General features: G+C 42.3%; 1 protein-coding gene across 2 annotated transcripts; it reads right to left on the bottom strand.

Annotated features, from left to right (window-relative positions):
• Nucleotides 1-1,305: 1,305 nt before the first annotated feature.
• On the bottom strand, nucleotides 1,306-15,007 carry LOC136701602 (ribonuclease inhibitor-like). Of its 2 annotated transcripts, none has more exons than XM_066676222.1 (10): nucleotides 14,895-15,007; nucleotides 10,663-10,917; nucleotides 9,597-9,770; nucleotides 9,262-9,435; nucleotides 8,915-9,088; nucleotides 8,569-8,742; nucleotides 8,221-8,394; nucleotides 7,546-7,719; nucleotides 6,275-6,321; nucleotides 1,306-3,380 (listed from the first exon to the last, which is right to left on the bottom strand). In XM_066676222.1, exons 2-10 carry the CDS (start codon nucleotides 10,866-10,868, stop codon nucleotides 2,839-2,841), a joined length of 1,839 nt encoding a protein of 612 aa, XP_066532319.1. In that variant the 5' UTR covers nucleotides 10,869-10,917; nucleotides 14,895-15,007; the 3' UTR covers nucleotides 1,306-2,838. The 2 variants fall into 2 exon arrangements, with proteins under 2 accessions (XP_066532319.1, XP_066532318.1); XM_066676221.1 differs by lacking the exon at nucleotides 14,895-15,007 and adding an exon at nucleotides 13,784-13,891.
• Nucleotides 15,008-16,800: the final 1,793 nt, after the last annotated feature.

The following is a 16,800-nucleotide window of genomic DNA, read 5'->3' as shown; positions in this document are numbered from 1 at the left end:
ATCACAGACACACACTCAGACCACCTGCTGACTGCTGTGGATGCAGTTTGTGAGGACGTCAGCGCAGATGCCTGCAGAACCTGGAGAAGATGTTCCCACAGAGTCTTTCCTTCAAGAGGAGTGTCTCCATTCTGATGTGGGTGAGAGTGTGGGGCCAGACAGACAGGAACATCAGGAGGAGTAGAAAGACTGAGCTGGAATTCCCCAAACTGCGCTGTGTGGACACTTTTCTCTAAGGCCTGCTTTCTATCGGACTGTAATCTGTCTTTGTACATTTCTGATTCCTCATTATTTCCTTTGAGTTACTGAGTGTAGAGAAACAGTCTTGTCTTTCTCTTCTGTGTCACAGTGACATGCTCCGTCAACTAATCACAGCACACAGTAAAAGGAGGACTGTGAATCCTGTTCAGTCTCTCCATTACTCTGCTATGTACAGTAGTGTTATTGATACTGTTCACACTGAGGGTCCACACTAAACACATTGTACACGCACAGCACTGATGTATCCAGAACATTTCTAAGTGTTCTGACCATCTTGTTCATAATCAGTGACTTTCTGCTGCCACTGACCTCTTCACCGACATGAACTCTTAACCTGGGACATGACCGAAGGGTTTAGAGGAAGTTACGGTCTGCTGCTGTTTGTAGTCACTGTTCTCCAAAATGGAAGTGTTACCTTCACAAACAGCAGTTCAGGCTCTTAACGAAGACCACAAGTCTCACAGGTCGTGGAGCTGTGGAAGACATCAGCTCAGCGCTGGATTATAAATGACACGCACAGAAGATGGGTCTCCTGCAGAGAGGTAATACACTCGGAGTCTTGTGCAGTAGAGACGTTAGGAGCTGGGTCTTCAGGAGTGTAAACTAAGTTCAGTTGTTGATGGTGAAGACATGTTCACTGATATCAGTCGGTGCTGCTGCGTCTACAGAAGAGAAACACACCACAAGAGAAACAGCACCCCCTTCAGCATCTTCTGAAGATACTGCAGCACTGTGGCCTCTGTCTGAGGTTCCTGGAGTGTCCATGTCTCCTTTTGCCTCATTAAAACTCACTTCTATAAAACTCACTTCTGAAGATACTGCAGCACTGTGGCCTCTGTCTGAGGTTCCTGGAGTGTCCATATCTCCTTTTGCCTCATTAAAAATCACTTCTATAAAAAAAACAATAACTAAAATATGTCTCTGAGCAGGTTTCAGGTGTCACAGCCGTGTAGGGAGGACGAGGAGACAGACGTAAACGCAAGGAAGTTTTATTAAACATAGATAGACTCAAAATAAACACAGGTAGATACACAGAAACTAGATAAGACTAAACTATGAATTCACCAGAGACAGAAAGTAGACAGCCATGAACTGGGGTAGACCTGTGAGACACACAAGAGGGAGTAACACACAACACCAGACAAGGGAGCACTGAAACAAAGGGACTATATAGGAAGGCAAACGAGGAACACCTGGAGACAATAATGACACAGAGGCAGGACTAAGGTGGGGCTAGGGTGGAACCAGGGCGGAGCTAGGAACAACAACAAAACAAAGCCATGTGCTGAGAACAGGACCAGACGGGACGTGAGTGTGACATCAGGTTAAAAGAGAACAGGTTCCATTCTTTATTTAAACAGCTACATCAACCCAGTTAAGTCTTCTTGAATGCTTTTTAAAAAAAAGCATTCAAAAACCTCTCATTGTTATACAGTATTCAGGGCTGATAAGAAAATCACCCCACCTTCTTCACACACTCCACAGGCTGAGGTGGATCCAGTTACAATCAAAAGGTACCATATTCCCCATGTACATATAAGGACTTCTGCTTCCGGTTAACTCTTCAGACATAGTTTACTGGACACTATTAGGTTCTAAAGAAAGTGTGGTTTTTAGAAAATTTCTTATCTATTCTCAAGGCCATTTCACTCTTTCCCACACTGCTTTTTCTTCACATTATTAATTATGTTTCTGTTCTTTACATCCTCACAGTCTTTGACAGTCTCTTGACTAACACCTGGCTTCTCCCTGTCCTCCCAAATACATCACACCCCTTCATTATTATTTCCAAACCACATGATTATTATAGGTTGCTGAATAGTGATTATTTATTATATCATTAACAATTCTTTCCAACCAACTTTTACCAAATAACAATCTCAGGCTTCAGGTCTCAGACCTTGAGCTGGTCCTTTCTCACAGTTTCCCTGTGTGCTAATAAAGCAAACGGATAATAAACGTTTAAAACCATCACTGTCTCAGGCTCCTGCCTTTGGATCCACAGCTGATTGATAATAAGACTCAGGTTTTGTAAGAGCCTTTGTTCACATAAATAGTATGTGCAATGTTTACTACAGTGGGCTTCTTCAGTGTCACTGATAAACTTTCTCAGGCCTCACAGAGCACACAGACCCACTGACTCAGAGAGAACCAGCTTCACACTTCCAACATTATTAACTATAGTATTTTACTTTAAACAGCATCATTCTTATAATTTGTGTAATTCCATATTTAATAATTAAGTAATTTTAAGATATTTAGCTCCGTCAGGTCCCTGTCCCACCTGGTACTTTACTGTGGAGGTAGATGTGGACAAGGAGCTGCAGGACCTCCATATTTCAGAGGAGTAATGGTGTGCGTCTCACACACACACACACAGACACATACACACACACACACTGTTTAGAACACAGTACACACAAACAAAGAAACAAACAAACAAACAACGAAGTCCATCCAGAATTCAGTCCATATACACCCAGATCAGTATTAATCCAAATGCTGATGGTGTGTGTGTGTGTGTGTGTATTCCAAATTTCTAAACAGTGTGAGGGATGTGTGTGTGTGTGTGTGTGTCTATTCTGTCTCACACAGACGCACTGTGGTGTAAGGTTCCATTTCAATCCCAGCGTAGAGGGGCTCAGTGAATTTGGAGGTGAGTGTGTGTAAGTGTGTGAGTGTGTGTGTGTGAGGTGAGATGGTGTAAAAGGACAGAGTGCCGTACTCCCAGTCCAGATACACTCCCACTCTGTCATTGCGAGGGGGGGGGTCAGGTATCTCAGTGTCCTGATCATTGTGTCTGACCCAGTAACTGTTCCCAGAGCAGATCAGACTCCAGGAGAGTTTATTGCGTCCAAAGCTACACTCAGTTCTGACTCCTTTCCTCCTGATTCCTCTGTACGACACTGAGATATCAGCACACCTCTCGCTATCCTCCACCTCCCAGTAACACCGTCCAGTTAAACTCTCCACACTCAGAACCTGCCAACACCCATCAAATCTCTCCGGATTATCTGGATACGGCAGAGGCTCCTCCACACCATCCACCTTCCTGTTTCCCTCAGACAGAGAGAAAAGAGGGTGTATTGTGTTTGGATCCAGAGTCAGATCACAGTACCCTGCACACACACACACATCAAATACATACAGACACACAAAGATGCACAAAACACACACAGAAACACCTATTAGTATTCATGTGTTTGTTGTGTGTGTGTGTTTGTGTGTGTGTGTGTGTGTATGTGTGTGTGTGTGTGTATAGCAGCGTTTCTCAAAGTGTGGGGTGCAAGGAATCAGACGAAATTAGCATTTTTATGCCTGTCTTTATTAAAGTCTTCTTTTGCCTATAAATGTTACTCAGTAAAAATCACAGTGGATTCATGAATAGCCCTTAAACAAACTAAAAGAACATTAGATAGAGACCAGAAAAATGGAGCTGCCCTGGGACCAAAATATGATATTTTTTTGCAAACTTTTATTTTGAAAATGCGCCAATGAGGTTAACGTGTTTTGGCAGTGAGTCGGACACAGGGGGGTCTTTCATTTTTCTTTAAGGCCCCTGTTCAAATATAAATCTGCTCCAACCATCAGCTTCACCTCCACTTCACCGTCAGAGTCTGGTTTATAAAGTTAGTGTTGACCAGCTCTGCGCTGAGTTCAGTAACGAGAGCACAACAGAGAACACACGGATAATTACAGTTATAAAAGAGGCTTGTATTTAACTGTTAGGGAAACAGAGGAGGATCTGAGAGTTAATGAATGTTAATATCAGCTGTGTTCAGGTCGTGACATGCAGCAAGTTAACGTTAGTCTCTGGCCGTGTCCCACACTGCACACTGAATAGTATGAATATATATATATATATATACACACACCACCCTTAGCCGTGTCTCTGTAGTGTGTAAAGGTCAATAGTGTGTTCTTTGACACACAGCCTGTGATAGTGTGTGTGTGTGTGTTGGTGTATATATATATATATAGAGTGTTAGTGTACTGTGTGTGTCTGTATAGTGTGTGTTAGTATGTATAATGTGTGTGTCAGTGCACTTCAAGCGTGTGTGTTAGTCTATAGTGTGTGTTATTGTGTGTGTGTATAGTGTGTGTGTTAGTGTATTGTGTGTGTGTGTTAGTGTATAGTGTGTGTGTGTGTGTGTGTGTGTAGTGGAGGAAGGACAGGTATGCTGATCACCCTCAAGATAATGGATTATTATTCAAATAATTTGATTAAGGAGTCTAAGATTCTCCTACCCTCCACTTCCTGACCATGAGGAATCCTATGTTCCTAACCTCAGGCCGTAATAACTGCCATAAAATTACCCCCCCCCCCACACACACACACACATAGTCTGTTTTGGAGACCAGAAGGTCATGAAACCCCCTCCCAATTTGACCCTGGGATGTTCACGAGAAGGTTCATCAATACACTGAGTGGTCTGTTCCAAAGTGTATGACCATCATAAGGGGATCCTGATAACTAACTCGTAAAATCATCACATGATGAACCATTTGTCACCCCAACTGTCAGACTTAACCTCAAGAAGGAATCAGATGGCTCAAAGGAGAATATGGCGACCACTCTCTCAAGTCTCCAAAACTATTGAAGCTCAATATTAAAATTATTCTTTCCTACTGATAAATCTCCAGCAAAAACGTAAATCGGTTGACAGAACTTTGAGACAATCAAAATGATACGACACTCAAAGGCATGGAGTCTTTCGTTGAATGTGGAATTTTAAATCATCATTCATAATTCAACACAGAAGAAACAGCGGAACGGTGGGAGGAACGATGCTAACTAGAAAAGGATAAAAAAAATGAAAGTCAGAGTCGAAAAAGAAGCAAACTGACCTTGCTGAGTGAACCCACATTTCTTCATCTGTACCCTCCACACTACAATTTTAACATCCATTCCACACCCACTCGCTCTGAAAAAAGACGCTAAAGGACACACTGACGAACAAGGACCCGTCTGAGAACTGGAAATAGGACGCTCTGATCAGGCCTAGGATTGAGCTTACATTTAGATTTACTGAGCGTCAGATATTTAAGCCTTCTTAGAAATAACTCCATCAGTGTCAGTTGTAACTTATTATTGTTAGTTTGTTTTGTTTTCTTTTATTGCCCAGTCAAAGTGGTTTTAACAACGGACGATCAAACCAGGTGAAACTTATTTTTGGCCAGAATAAGGAATCACGCCTGAGATTAGTAAATAGATTAGACAGAGATTTCACTGACTTCAGACGTCAACTCTGAACTTGATCAGCGAGGCATCTCCATACGTTCCCTGCTTCAGGAGAATTCCCAACCAGAACAGTGATGTCATCAGTCCTCCCAGACAAGGAATCCCAACTACGTCACCCCATTCCGGAGAAAGGCGGAAGCGGCCTGCTCATCCTGGAGGGAACCCCTCTTTCCCAAACTGTACCCACGGCGGTGTCAGACAGGGCCAAGGCCTGAAGACCCGGTTTCAACGGAGACCGATTCACTGTATCCGTCGGTTGGTGAAGCAACATCACAGTAAAACTCAGATCTCATTTTCAGAGCTGATGTCTAATTAGTCCCTTCCACTTTAATCACTAGTTAAATTACATTAGAGTTAGACCATAGTTAGTCACACAATCTATATCACCTAGCAACTAATAAGACTCATAAGAGGGGTTTCATCTGCACTGATCCCAATTTGTGAGGTTATAATAATTGTGCTATGTCTATAAAATGATTATTGTTTCTTTTCAATAAAGCATCATTTATAGTTTGAAGTGATATTGTTGTGTAAGGCTGTTCATTAAAGATTCTGAAGATCCTGAAAAAAACACATTCTAGCGGGGAATGGTAACCAAATGTATAATAAATTATTAATATCATTCTCCAAAACTAATTAAAAAAATAATAATAATACATAATTAATAACCACAATTAAGCATAAATAATCTAAATACTGTTCCCACGCTACATAGTGTATAGTGTGTGTGTTGGTGTATAGTGTGTGTGTGTGTGTGTATGTGTATCTTACATTTCCTTGGTCCTTGTCTCATTCTTCTGAATCCTCCGTGTTGGACTCTAAAGATCAAACACAAACATTTATAAACTCATTAAACTCCATATCAACCTGAAACTATGGCTGTGACCATAAGAGCATTCCCCCAACACCGGGGTTATGTGATGCCCCCTGCGGGGTTCAGCTCCTCCCCCTCATCACCACAGAGGGGGGCTGCACTTCTGTGGTTTTACAGCTAAAATTACAGGAGTGTGTTCACCCATCAGCCATAACATTACGAACACTCACTGTCCACTCTCTCAGCTCCTCCGCCCAAACGCAGGTCACTCTGTATTTCTACAGTTACACACCGTGTCCACTCACTCTCTGCTCTCTCAGCTCCACCATCCACACGCCGGTCACTCTGTAGTCCTACACTTACACACCGTGTCCACTCACTGTCTCTCAGCTCCACCGTCCACATGCCGGTCACTCTGTAGTTCTACAGTTACACACCGTGTCCACTCACTGTCTCCCACTCACTTTGTAACTGGTTGTATTTTAGTTTTTAAGCAACATCACATTAGGTTTACAGTCAGCTTCATGAATTGCATCACTGACATATGCTACTCAACAACTTAGCATAAAAGCTAATCAGTGCCAAACAATCTAAAAACTATTCATAAATATTTTACTTACTCATGATCTTGTGAAAACCCAGCAATGTGCCTAAATGTGTCTTAATGGGCATTGTGTTGCATCGTAATCCTCTAGTAAGAGCTGCTGAAATACCATGCTCTTATTATCTGAATAGCTGAACTTGTGGATGGGTCAAGGCTTGGGCTCTGACTTACAGAATGAAATGTGCATATTGTTACTTGTTTTTCTATAATGAAAAGCTAAGAATAAATTACTTTTCTCCAAACATTTGAAAGGTAGACAGTTCAGGATTTCTAAGGGTGATTTATTATGTTTTATTATGTTAGTACATAAACTCAGTGAGCTATTTAGGTTTTTGGATTTGGTGCAAGTACAGACTAATCTTCCCAGCTGGGAAGAGGGTTAAATATACTGCCTACTGTGAAAATAAAAAAAATGTGTTTAATAATTGCAACAATCCGCACACACTGAAATAATACTCATTATAATAACACATGAATGATACATTTCAGCAGTTTAGACAATCATGTAAAGTCAGAGTTTGAATAAAAATAATAACCTACTGCAATACAAGTAGTGTCAGTCTCTCTCTCTCTCTCTCTCTCTCTCTCTCTCTCTCACTCTGTGTTTGTGTGTATGTAACTCACTGTAGTTTCTCCAGTGCACAGTATGGATCCTGCAGTAGATCAGAGAGCAGCTTCACTCCGTACTCTCCTGGATGATTGTAGCTCAGATCCAGTTCTCTCAGGTGGGAGGGGTTTGATTTCAGAGCTGAAGCCAGAGAACAACAGCCTTCCTCTGTGATCATACACCCAGACAATCTGCAGAAAGGAGGAAAACAGAAACAGATGGCATTTACACAGAAAAATATAGCTGTAGCAAAGTACATACATATATTGTGAGTAATAACACTTTTGACAATGCTTGTAAAGTCTGTATATTTAATATTTAAATTCAAAATTTCACTGATGGCGTATTCTTGGCGTCTGTGTTGAGCGCATAATACATTTTATTTTCACTTGGTAATCATGTTATTATTTTTATAGGTGACCTATACATAGAGGACAATTTGCAAAATAGTGAAGTTACCTTCTTCAATTCTCTTAAAGAAGATATGTTCAATATGTTAAATGTAAAACCTTTTACTTTTTGTTTTCTATAATGTAGAATAATAAAAAAGTTGAATTAGAATTACTCCTAAATGAATTCATGATTTTGACTTTACTATTATAAACAAACCCATACCAAATTCTGAAAAAAAAGTTTATGTCAAATTAAATAAATAAGACTTTTCATTAAAAACCATCTACAGACATATTTACCTGAGAGTCTCCAGTTTACAGTTTGAAGTCTTCAGTCCAATTGAGAGCAGTTCCAATCCTGAATCCTGCAGGTCATTGTTACTGAGGTCCAGCTCTTTCAGGGAGGAGTTTACTGACTGTAGAGCTGATCCTAGAGTTTCACAGGAGTCCTTGCTGAGATTACAGCCAATGAGTCTGTAAAAACAGAATAAATACAGTGCGTGGTTTGAAGATGTCAAGAGATTATACTATCCATGTGCCTCTTTTTTCCATCTAGAATATGTTCACTGGATTGATATATTGTTTATAACTTGAGTTAAAGTCTCTAATCTACTTGTTCATCCAGGAACTATCTATAGAAAGTTTTACCTGAGAGTCTCCAGTTTACAGAGTAAACTCTTCAGTCCAGCAGAGAGCAGCTCCACTCCTGAATCCTGCAGGTCATTGTAACTGAGGTCCAGCTCTTTCAGGGAGGAGTTTACTGACAGTAGAGCTGATCTCAGAGTTTGACAGTAGTCCTTGGAGAGATTACACCCAGCAAGTCTGTAAAAACAGAGTAAATACAGCACGTGGTATGATGATTTGGAGTGATTATACTGTCCATATGCTTTTTTTCATTTAGAATGAGTTCAATGGATTGATATATTGTCTGTAACTTCAGTTAAAGTCTTTAATTTGCTTGTTCATTCAGGACTGACTTTACAGAAACATTTACCTGAGAGTCTCCAGTTTACAGAGTGAACTCTTCAGTCCAGCAGAGAGCAGCTCCACTCCTGAATCCTGCAGGTCATTGTTACTGAGGTCCAGCTCTTTCAGGGAGGAGTTTACTGACAGTAGAGCTGATCTCAGAGTTTGACAGGAGTCCTTGGAGAGATTACACCCAGCAAGTCTGTAAAAACAGAGTAAATACAGCACGTGGTATGATGATGTGGAGTGATTATACTGTCCATATGTTTTTTTTTCATTTAGAATGAGTTCACTGTATTGATATATTGTCTGTAACTTCAGTTATAGTCTTTAATTTGCTCGTTCATTCAGGACTGACTCTACAGAAACATTTACCTGAGAGTCTCCAGTTTACAGAGTGAACTCTTCAGTCCAGCAGAGAGCAGCTCCACTCCTGAATCCTGCAGGTTATTGTTACTGAGGTCCAGCTCTTTCAGGGAGGAGCTTACTGACTGTAGAGCTGATCCTAGAGTTTCACAGGAGTCCTTGGTGAAATTACAGCCAACAAGTCTGTAAAAACAGAGTAAATACAGCATGTGGCGTGATGATACTGTCCATATGTTTCTTTTTTCATTTAGAATAAGTTGACTGGATTGATATATTGCTTGTAACTTGAACGAAAGTCTCTAATCTACTTCTTCATTGAGAACTGACTCTACAGAAAGTTTTACCTGAGAGTCTCCAGTTTACAGAGTGAACTCTTCAGTCCAGCAGAGAGCAGCTCCACTCCTGAATCCTGCAGGTCATTGTTACTGAGGTCCAGCTCTTTCAGGGAGGAGTTTATTGACTGTAGAGCTGATCTCAGAGTCTCATAGGTGTCCGTGTTGAGATTACACCCAGTAAGTCTGTAAAAACAGAGTAAATACAGCACATGGTATGATGATGTGGAGTGATGAAATTGTCCATGTGCTCCTTTTTTGCATCTATAAAAAGTTCAGTGGATTGGTGTAGCCTGATATGTCCTCTGCACACTAGAAGCTGCATTATATTTCATATTCATTTGAAAAATTACATGGTGCTGCTAATTACTACATTGGTATTCACTATCTGCATAGTGCACTTGTGGTGTTTTTAAAAAAATGTTGAAAATCAGAACACAGACTGAATAATGTGGAGAAACTGATCAATACATTACATCATCAGATATTACTAATTATTCAGACTGTTCTGGATCCATATTCAGTAGGAAATCCTAGATATATAATGAAGGTTCCACTGCCGTTATAACACACAGAGTTCAGCTGCACAGATCAGCAGGGTCTAATCTTCTCCACAAAGAGGCGCTGTTACTGCAGCTTTTCATTCCAATCAAGCAGAAACACACCTGATTCCACTCCTTCATCAGTTCATCTTCAAAGAGTGGATCATGTGCACTCCTGTTTCTGAAAATCTCATCTTAATCTCATCTGTTTAGTTCTCATCAGATCTTCAGTTAGGACTGAACTGAGGACAATAGCTATTACAGAATAAGAGTCCCTGTGTTTATTATCTTATTCTAGTGTTACAGAAGAATCAGAACTGGACAAAACGTCCTCAGCTCTGTCTGACACGTCCACTTCAGTTTCATTTAATAGATCTTTAACTGATTCTTAGTTAAACACAGACTGAACATCTACAAAGCTCTGGACTGTCTTTCTCCACTGTGTCCTCTCACGCTCTTAGAGCAAGAGGAGTTCTAACCTTCTTTATCTGTTCATTTATCACTCATCAGTGTTTCACTGAAGGACAGTAACTCACTCTGGATCAGAGGGGACATCTCCACTGCTGAGATATGGATTATCAACAAACCAGACTCTATTCATAGACACACAGCTGGGTTCTCCTCCTTCTTTACTGAATGTAGGAGGTCCCTCCATGGACTGGTCAGTCTTCATAGACACACAGCTGGGTTCTCCTCCCCCATTGCTGACTTTAGGAGGGTCCTCCATGATCTGGTCACTCATTACAAACACACAGCTGGACACTGGAGAATCTGCTCTCTGGGTTTCAGTCCTGTGGATATTAAACAGAGTGAACAGGACAGTAGACTGAGTAAGAGAACACAGGAAGGGATACTGTATGTATTCAGACCCAGCGGTGTGTACAGACTCTGGTAGGAGTTCAGGGAGAGAGGGGGAAGTGGTCAGATTCTCCTAATTCTCTTTACTGTGTTACACCTGTGTAAAATAGACTCACCGTTACTGAGAGCTGTAGGAATCCCATGAATACAACGTGTTATCAGGGAGCACTCAAAGCAGATAAGACCACCATCTCTGGAGTTAATACCTGACTGATTTATACAACACACACACACACACACAAATCAAAGGAAACCTTAACCCAGAGTGAGGTGTGTGTCCACCATGATCTTCCAGAACATCTCCAGTTCTCCTGGGGGTGGAACCCTGTTCTTCCTAAAGACGTTCCCTCAGCTGGGGCTGGTGTTTGAAAGGTCTCGCAGACTTTGTCCCAGGTGTTCAAAACATGTTCAGACTGGATAAAGCTGATCCAAAGTTCTCAGAATAAGGATTTCTAGATCTGTTTTTTCTGTTAAATTAAATCCTCTCTCTGTGGCCCTCTGCTGGACAAATCATATTTTAACATAATTTAGATACTGTGATTAACTGTATTCACACACCAATCATTCCCCTCTTACATCATACCCCTCCTCTTACACCTCTTCTTCCCCTTCATTCCTTCATCTTATCTCCTTCTTTCTTTCTCCGTCTTCATCATCCCCTTAACCCTCCTCAAACTCCTCTTCTTCCTCCAATTCCTTTCCCCCATTTCTCCAATGTTTATAAAGACCCTCCTAAAATATTTGGTGTTAGACTGGACAGGACTGGACTGGCAACAGCCACAGACTGGACTGGGAAAAGACTGGATTGTCCCAGGTACAGTGTGAACTGGCCATAGAAGGAACTGGTGACAAACTGATGACCAAGCTGTGCCTGTGCTTTGCTGCATGCACATGAAGAAACCTCAGAATCTGAACCTCCAGTCTCCAAACAGGTGGCACAGTGGTGCAACAGGTAGTGTCACTGTCACACAACTCTAGTGTCTCCATAGGTGTCAGTGTGTGAGTGAATGTGAGAGTGTGTGAGTGAATGTGAGAGTGTGTCTCTCCCTGTGAAGGACTGGCGCCCCCTCCAGGGTGTGTTCCTGCCTTGCACCCAGTGATTCCGTGTAGGTTCCGGACCCACCACCACCCTGAACTGGATAAGGGTTACAGACAATAAATGAATGAATGAATGAATGAATGAATGAATGAATGAATGAAAAAGTATCCATGATTTTTGCTTAAAGTTTTGAAAATCTTTGTAGGGCGCACTGAGACCACCCAACCAGAGAGAGACATCATCAAGGCAAAAGTCTCTCTCTCTCTCTCTCTCTCTCTCTCTCTCTCTCTCTCTCTCTCTCCTCACAACAGAGTAACATCCTCGAGTTTTATTTCATAACTTTCTTCAAAAAACTGCACTGAATAAAATTTGTTACTGATTTACCCTCTGCAATATTTACAGCTACTTAATGTAGGCGGAGTGTGTGTGTGTGTTACTTTTATTGAAATATATCAGCAGTGGAGTTAGAATCTGGGTCGTTCTGTTCTCAGGTAATCACCACCACTGCTTATCAGTCTGGATGTAACTGTTTAACCACAGTGTGCTGACTCCAGGTTGTGTTTCCTCTGCTGAGCCTCACCCTGTGCATGTGAACAGCTCATGGCTTGTTCATACAGAGAGCACTAACATGACTAACACACCTCACTCTGTCCCCGTCATCCTCACATTAGACAGTAGGTGTAGGACAGATATAGACTCTGTGGTGACTTTAATAAAGTGGACCTCTATATTCACTGCTCTGGTGTCTGTGTCTCCTGATTTCCCCCGGATCGATCTGGCTACAGAGCACTGAGGGCAGAGAATAGACTACAGGAGACAGAACCTGAGGTTCTGGGCATTGTCGCTGGTTCCTAAAAGAAAACTAAGAAAATGTTTCACATAATTAATTTCTTTGGGTTTTATAACAAAATTTCAGTTCAGCACAATATCTACATGATGTTAAAATATGATTTGTCCAGCAGAGGGCCACAGAGAGAGGATCTAATAATAACACAGAAAACCCAGAGCTAGAAATCCTGAGAAATCTGGATCAACTTTATCCAGTCTGAACATATTTTAACAACGTTAATATCTGAAATATCTGTAATCCTCAGATTTAACATTATGTTAAAGTGCAGTATTTACCTTGGTATTTATTCTCTGGTTCTGATCTTCACAAACTCTCTCTCTCTCTCTCTTCCTCTCTCTCACACACACACTCCACCTGACCTACCTGTCTGAATCAGATTACAGCAGAACCTCAGTGTGTTCTCAGGGAACAGTGGAACACAGTGAAATAAGGACTGTTTCTGTCTTTATTTCTCAGCTCTTCTAACTTATTAACCCTTTAAGAACTGAGTCTAGAACTGGAACCTGAAAGTGTCCTGTTATTTCTTACTGGGCTTATTTTAACTCTTTACCAGGGAAATTAATGTAAAGCTTCCAGTTGTACTGGCTGAGTACACAAATGTGAAGAGGATTATTTACACACTGGAAAGAATAACACTTTCAAGCAGGAGTCTGAACCTTAATGACACACTCATCAAGCTCAACACACTCAGCAACTCAACATACAATCCTTCATCAGTGGACCTCTACCTGCAGGAGGCACCAGTATGTTCCCAAGGTTTACTGAGATTAAACACCTGGCTACAGAACAGCTGCAGGTCAATGGACTGAACTTCATTGACAACTTTAACTTGATTTTTGGGAAGATAGAACTTTTTAGGAGAGATGGACTGCACACGAACAAGAGGGGTGTTAAACTTCTGTCAGACAACCTCATTTTCTCAGTGTGTAATCTATCCACTTCTCTTGGGGGTGGCACATCAGCACCAACATCCAGGAACTCTGCTGTACAAGCTGATGACACCATGTCACAGCCAGAACATCCTCCCCCCACTGAGGATGACCTGAGGGAGCAGCAGACACTGGACATGAGTGGAGACAATCAGCTGCTGGAGACAACAAAACCCCAAGAGGAATCATAAAGGAAACTAAATGAAGAACTGGTTTAAAGTTATAGAATTTAAATCACAATAAACCTGTCACAGCAGTTTCCTGAAATGACACGTGCTGATTAAAGAGAGTCGTAGTGTCTCATGTAATATGTCCTGTTTTATCAGTGTGTTATGTGATTGTTTTGGTGAATTCTGTTCAGTTTTTAAACTACAGTAATCAGGGGGTCAGGGGTGACTTTATCATAAAACTATGTCATGTTCAGAAATGGATCGTCTCTGATTTGACCCTGATCTTCACTTACAGGCTGCAGTTCAGTTATTCAGGTTTTATTCCTGTAATATGGAGAAGATTCATTATTATTGTGTTGGGTCTGTAAGCAACTGTAAGTAACAGTGACGTCACATTGCAGTGTTTTCCTCCACAGAGCGGTAATTATAAACCCGCTCTTTTCTCAAACCTCTCACTGATCATCTGTGGCTCATCGGTCTCTATTTTCATAAAAAAACCTTGAGGTGCTGTTCCCCGCTGACCGTCACCTCCGTCTTTACTGTGGAGTGTAGTTTGTAGACGGTCCCTTATCTCTCCCGGAGCTGGCGGCAGCGCGGAGTAATCAATATGTTTCGTTGTTTTCAAATGACAAAGGTTTTCGAGGTAAAATGAGTTGTAGTGGTTTTTCTTTGATCACAAAACTATATTTATCCAGTATTAACCCTTTAGTGCCCACCGCTCGAGATATATTTAAGAGGGAAACCCCTCTTCTCTCCTAAAGTTTCTTCTCTTCACTTCCGCTATTTCTCCCTCCGTTTTATAACGGTCCCCCGCCATTTCCCCCTGATCTGAGTTCCACTGAACTCCTGGAGACTCTCAGAGTCCTGTTCTGTCTCTAATAACCCCTCCACTCTTCTACACTTCACTCAGGAATAAACTCACCGTGTGGAGGAACAGCGCTGTTTGGGTGAAATCTCTCTGTTCGTCTCCTAAAGCTCCGTCTCTTTATTCCTCCTCTCCGCTGTTTACTTTCTCTTCTCTCTCAGGGGATGACGGAGAGTGGAATGTGGGACCAGAGCCTGCCTCCACACCCTTCTTTTTCAGACAGTGTCCAGCGCCCTGCTCCACTGTGACTGGCTCATATCAGTGCAGCACAGACACAGATCTGAACCTGATCTGAAGAACAGTGAAGAGGGAGGTTTTATTATTAAATATTTTCATGAATTTAAAATCTTTAACATATTTAAATTGTACATGTTCGTTTTTCTGTCCTTTTCAGCTTGGACTGACAGAGCTGTAAATGGGGAAATGTAACACTTAGATACACATACACCGACCAGCCATTACATTAAAACCACGTCCTGTTCCACACTGTCCACTCTCTCAGCTCCACTGACCGCACAGGATCAGTACAATTACAAACTGTAGTCCACCTGTTAGTCCCCTCTCCTCCTGTTCTACACTGTCCACTCTCTCAGCTCCACTGACCGCACAGGATCAGTACAATTACAAACTGTAGTCCACCTGTTAGTCCCCTCTCCCCCATTCTACACTGTCCACTCTCTCAGGTCCACTGACCACACAGGAGCAGTACAATTACAAACTGTAGTCCACCTTTTAGTCCCCTCTCCCACTGTTGTACACTGTCCACTCTCTCAGCTCCACTGACCACACAGGAGCAGTACAATTACAAACTGTAGTCCACCTGTTAGTCCCCTCTCCCCCATTCTACACTGTCCACTCTCTCAGGTCCACTGACCACACAGGAGCAGTACAATTACAAACTGTAGTCCACCTTTTAGTCCCCTCTCCCACTGTTGTACACTGTCCACTCTCTCAGCTCCACTGACCACACAGGAGCAGGACAATTACAAACTGTAGTCCACCTGTTAGTCCCCTCTCCTCCTGTTCTACACTGTCCACTCTCTCAGCTCCACTGACCACACAGGAGCAGTACAATTACAAACCGTAGTCCACCTGTTAGTCCCCTCTCCTCGTGTTCTACACTGTCCACAGTCTCAGCTCCACTGACCACACAGGAGCAGTACAATTACAAACTGTAGTCCACCTGTTAGTCTCCTCCTGTTCTACACTGTCCACTCTCTCAGCTCCACTGAACACACAGGAGCAGTACAATTACAAACTGTAGTCCACCTGTTAGTCCCCTCTCCTCCTGTTCTACACTGTCCACTCTCTCAGCTCCACTGACCACACAGGAGCAGTACAATTACAAACCGTAGTCCACCTGTTAGTCCCCTCTCCTCGTGTTCTACACTGTCCACTCTCTCAGCTCCACTGACCACACAGGAGCAGTACAATTACAAACTGTAGTCCACCTGTTAGTCTCCTCCTGTTCTACACTGTCCACTCTCTCAGCTCCACTGAACACACAGGAGCAGTACAATTACAAACTGTAGTCCACCTGTTAGTCCCCTCTCCTCCTGTTCTACACTGTCCACTCTCTCAGCTCCACTGACCACACAGGAGCAGTACAATTACAAACCGTAGTCCACCTGTTAGTCCCCTCTCCTCGTGTTCTACACTGTCCACAGTCTCAGCTCCACTGTCCACACAGGAGCAGTACAATTACAAACTGTAGTCCACCTGTTGGTCCCCTCTCCTCCTGTTCTACACTGTCCACTCTCTCAGCTCCACTGACCACACAGGATCAGTACAATTACAAACTGTAGTCCACCTGTTAGTCCCCTCTCCTCCTGTTCTACACTGTCCACAGTCTCAGCTCCACTGACCACACAGGAGCAGTACAATTACAAACTGTAGTCCACCTGTTGGTCCCCTCTCCTCCTGTTCTACACTGTCCACTCTCTCAGCGCCACTGACCACACAG

Source organism: Hoplias malabaricus, chromosome 7 (genome assembly GCF_029633855.1).
Source record: "Hoplias malabaricus isolate fHopMal1 chromosome 7, fHopMal1.hap1, whole genome shotgun sequence".
Taxonomy (NCBI): Eukaryota; Metazoa; Chordata; class Actinopteri; order Characiformes; family Erythrinidae; genus Hoplias; species Hoplias malabaricus.
Note: the sequence above shows the minus strand (reverse complement) of the source record. Positions and strands in the feature narration are given on the sequence as shown.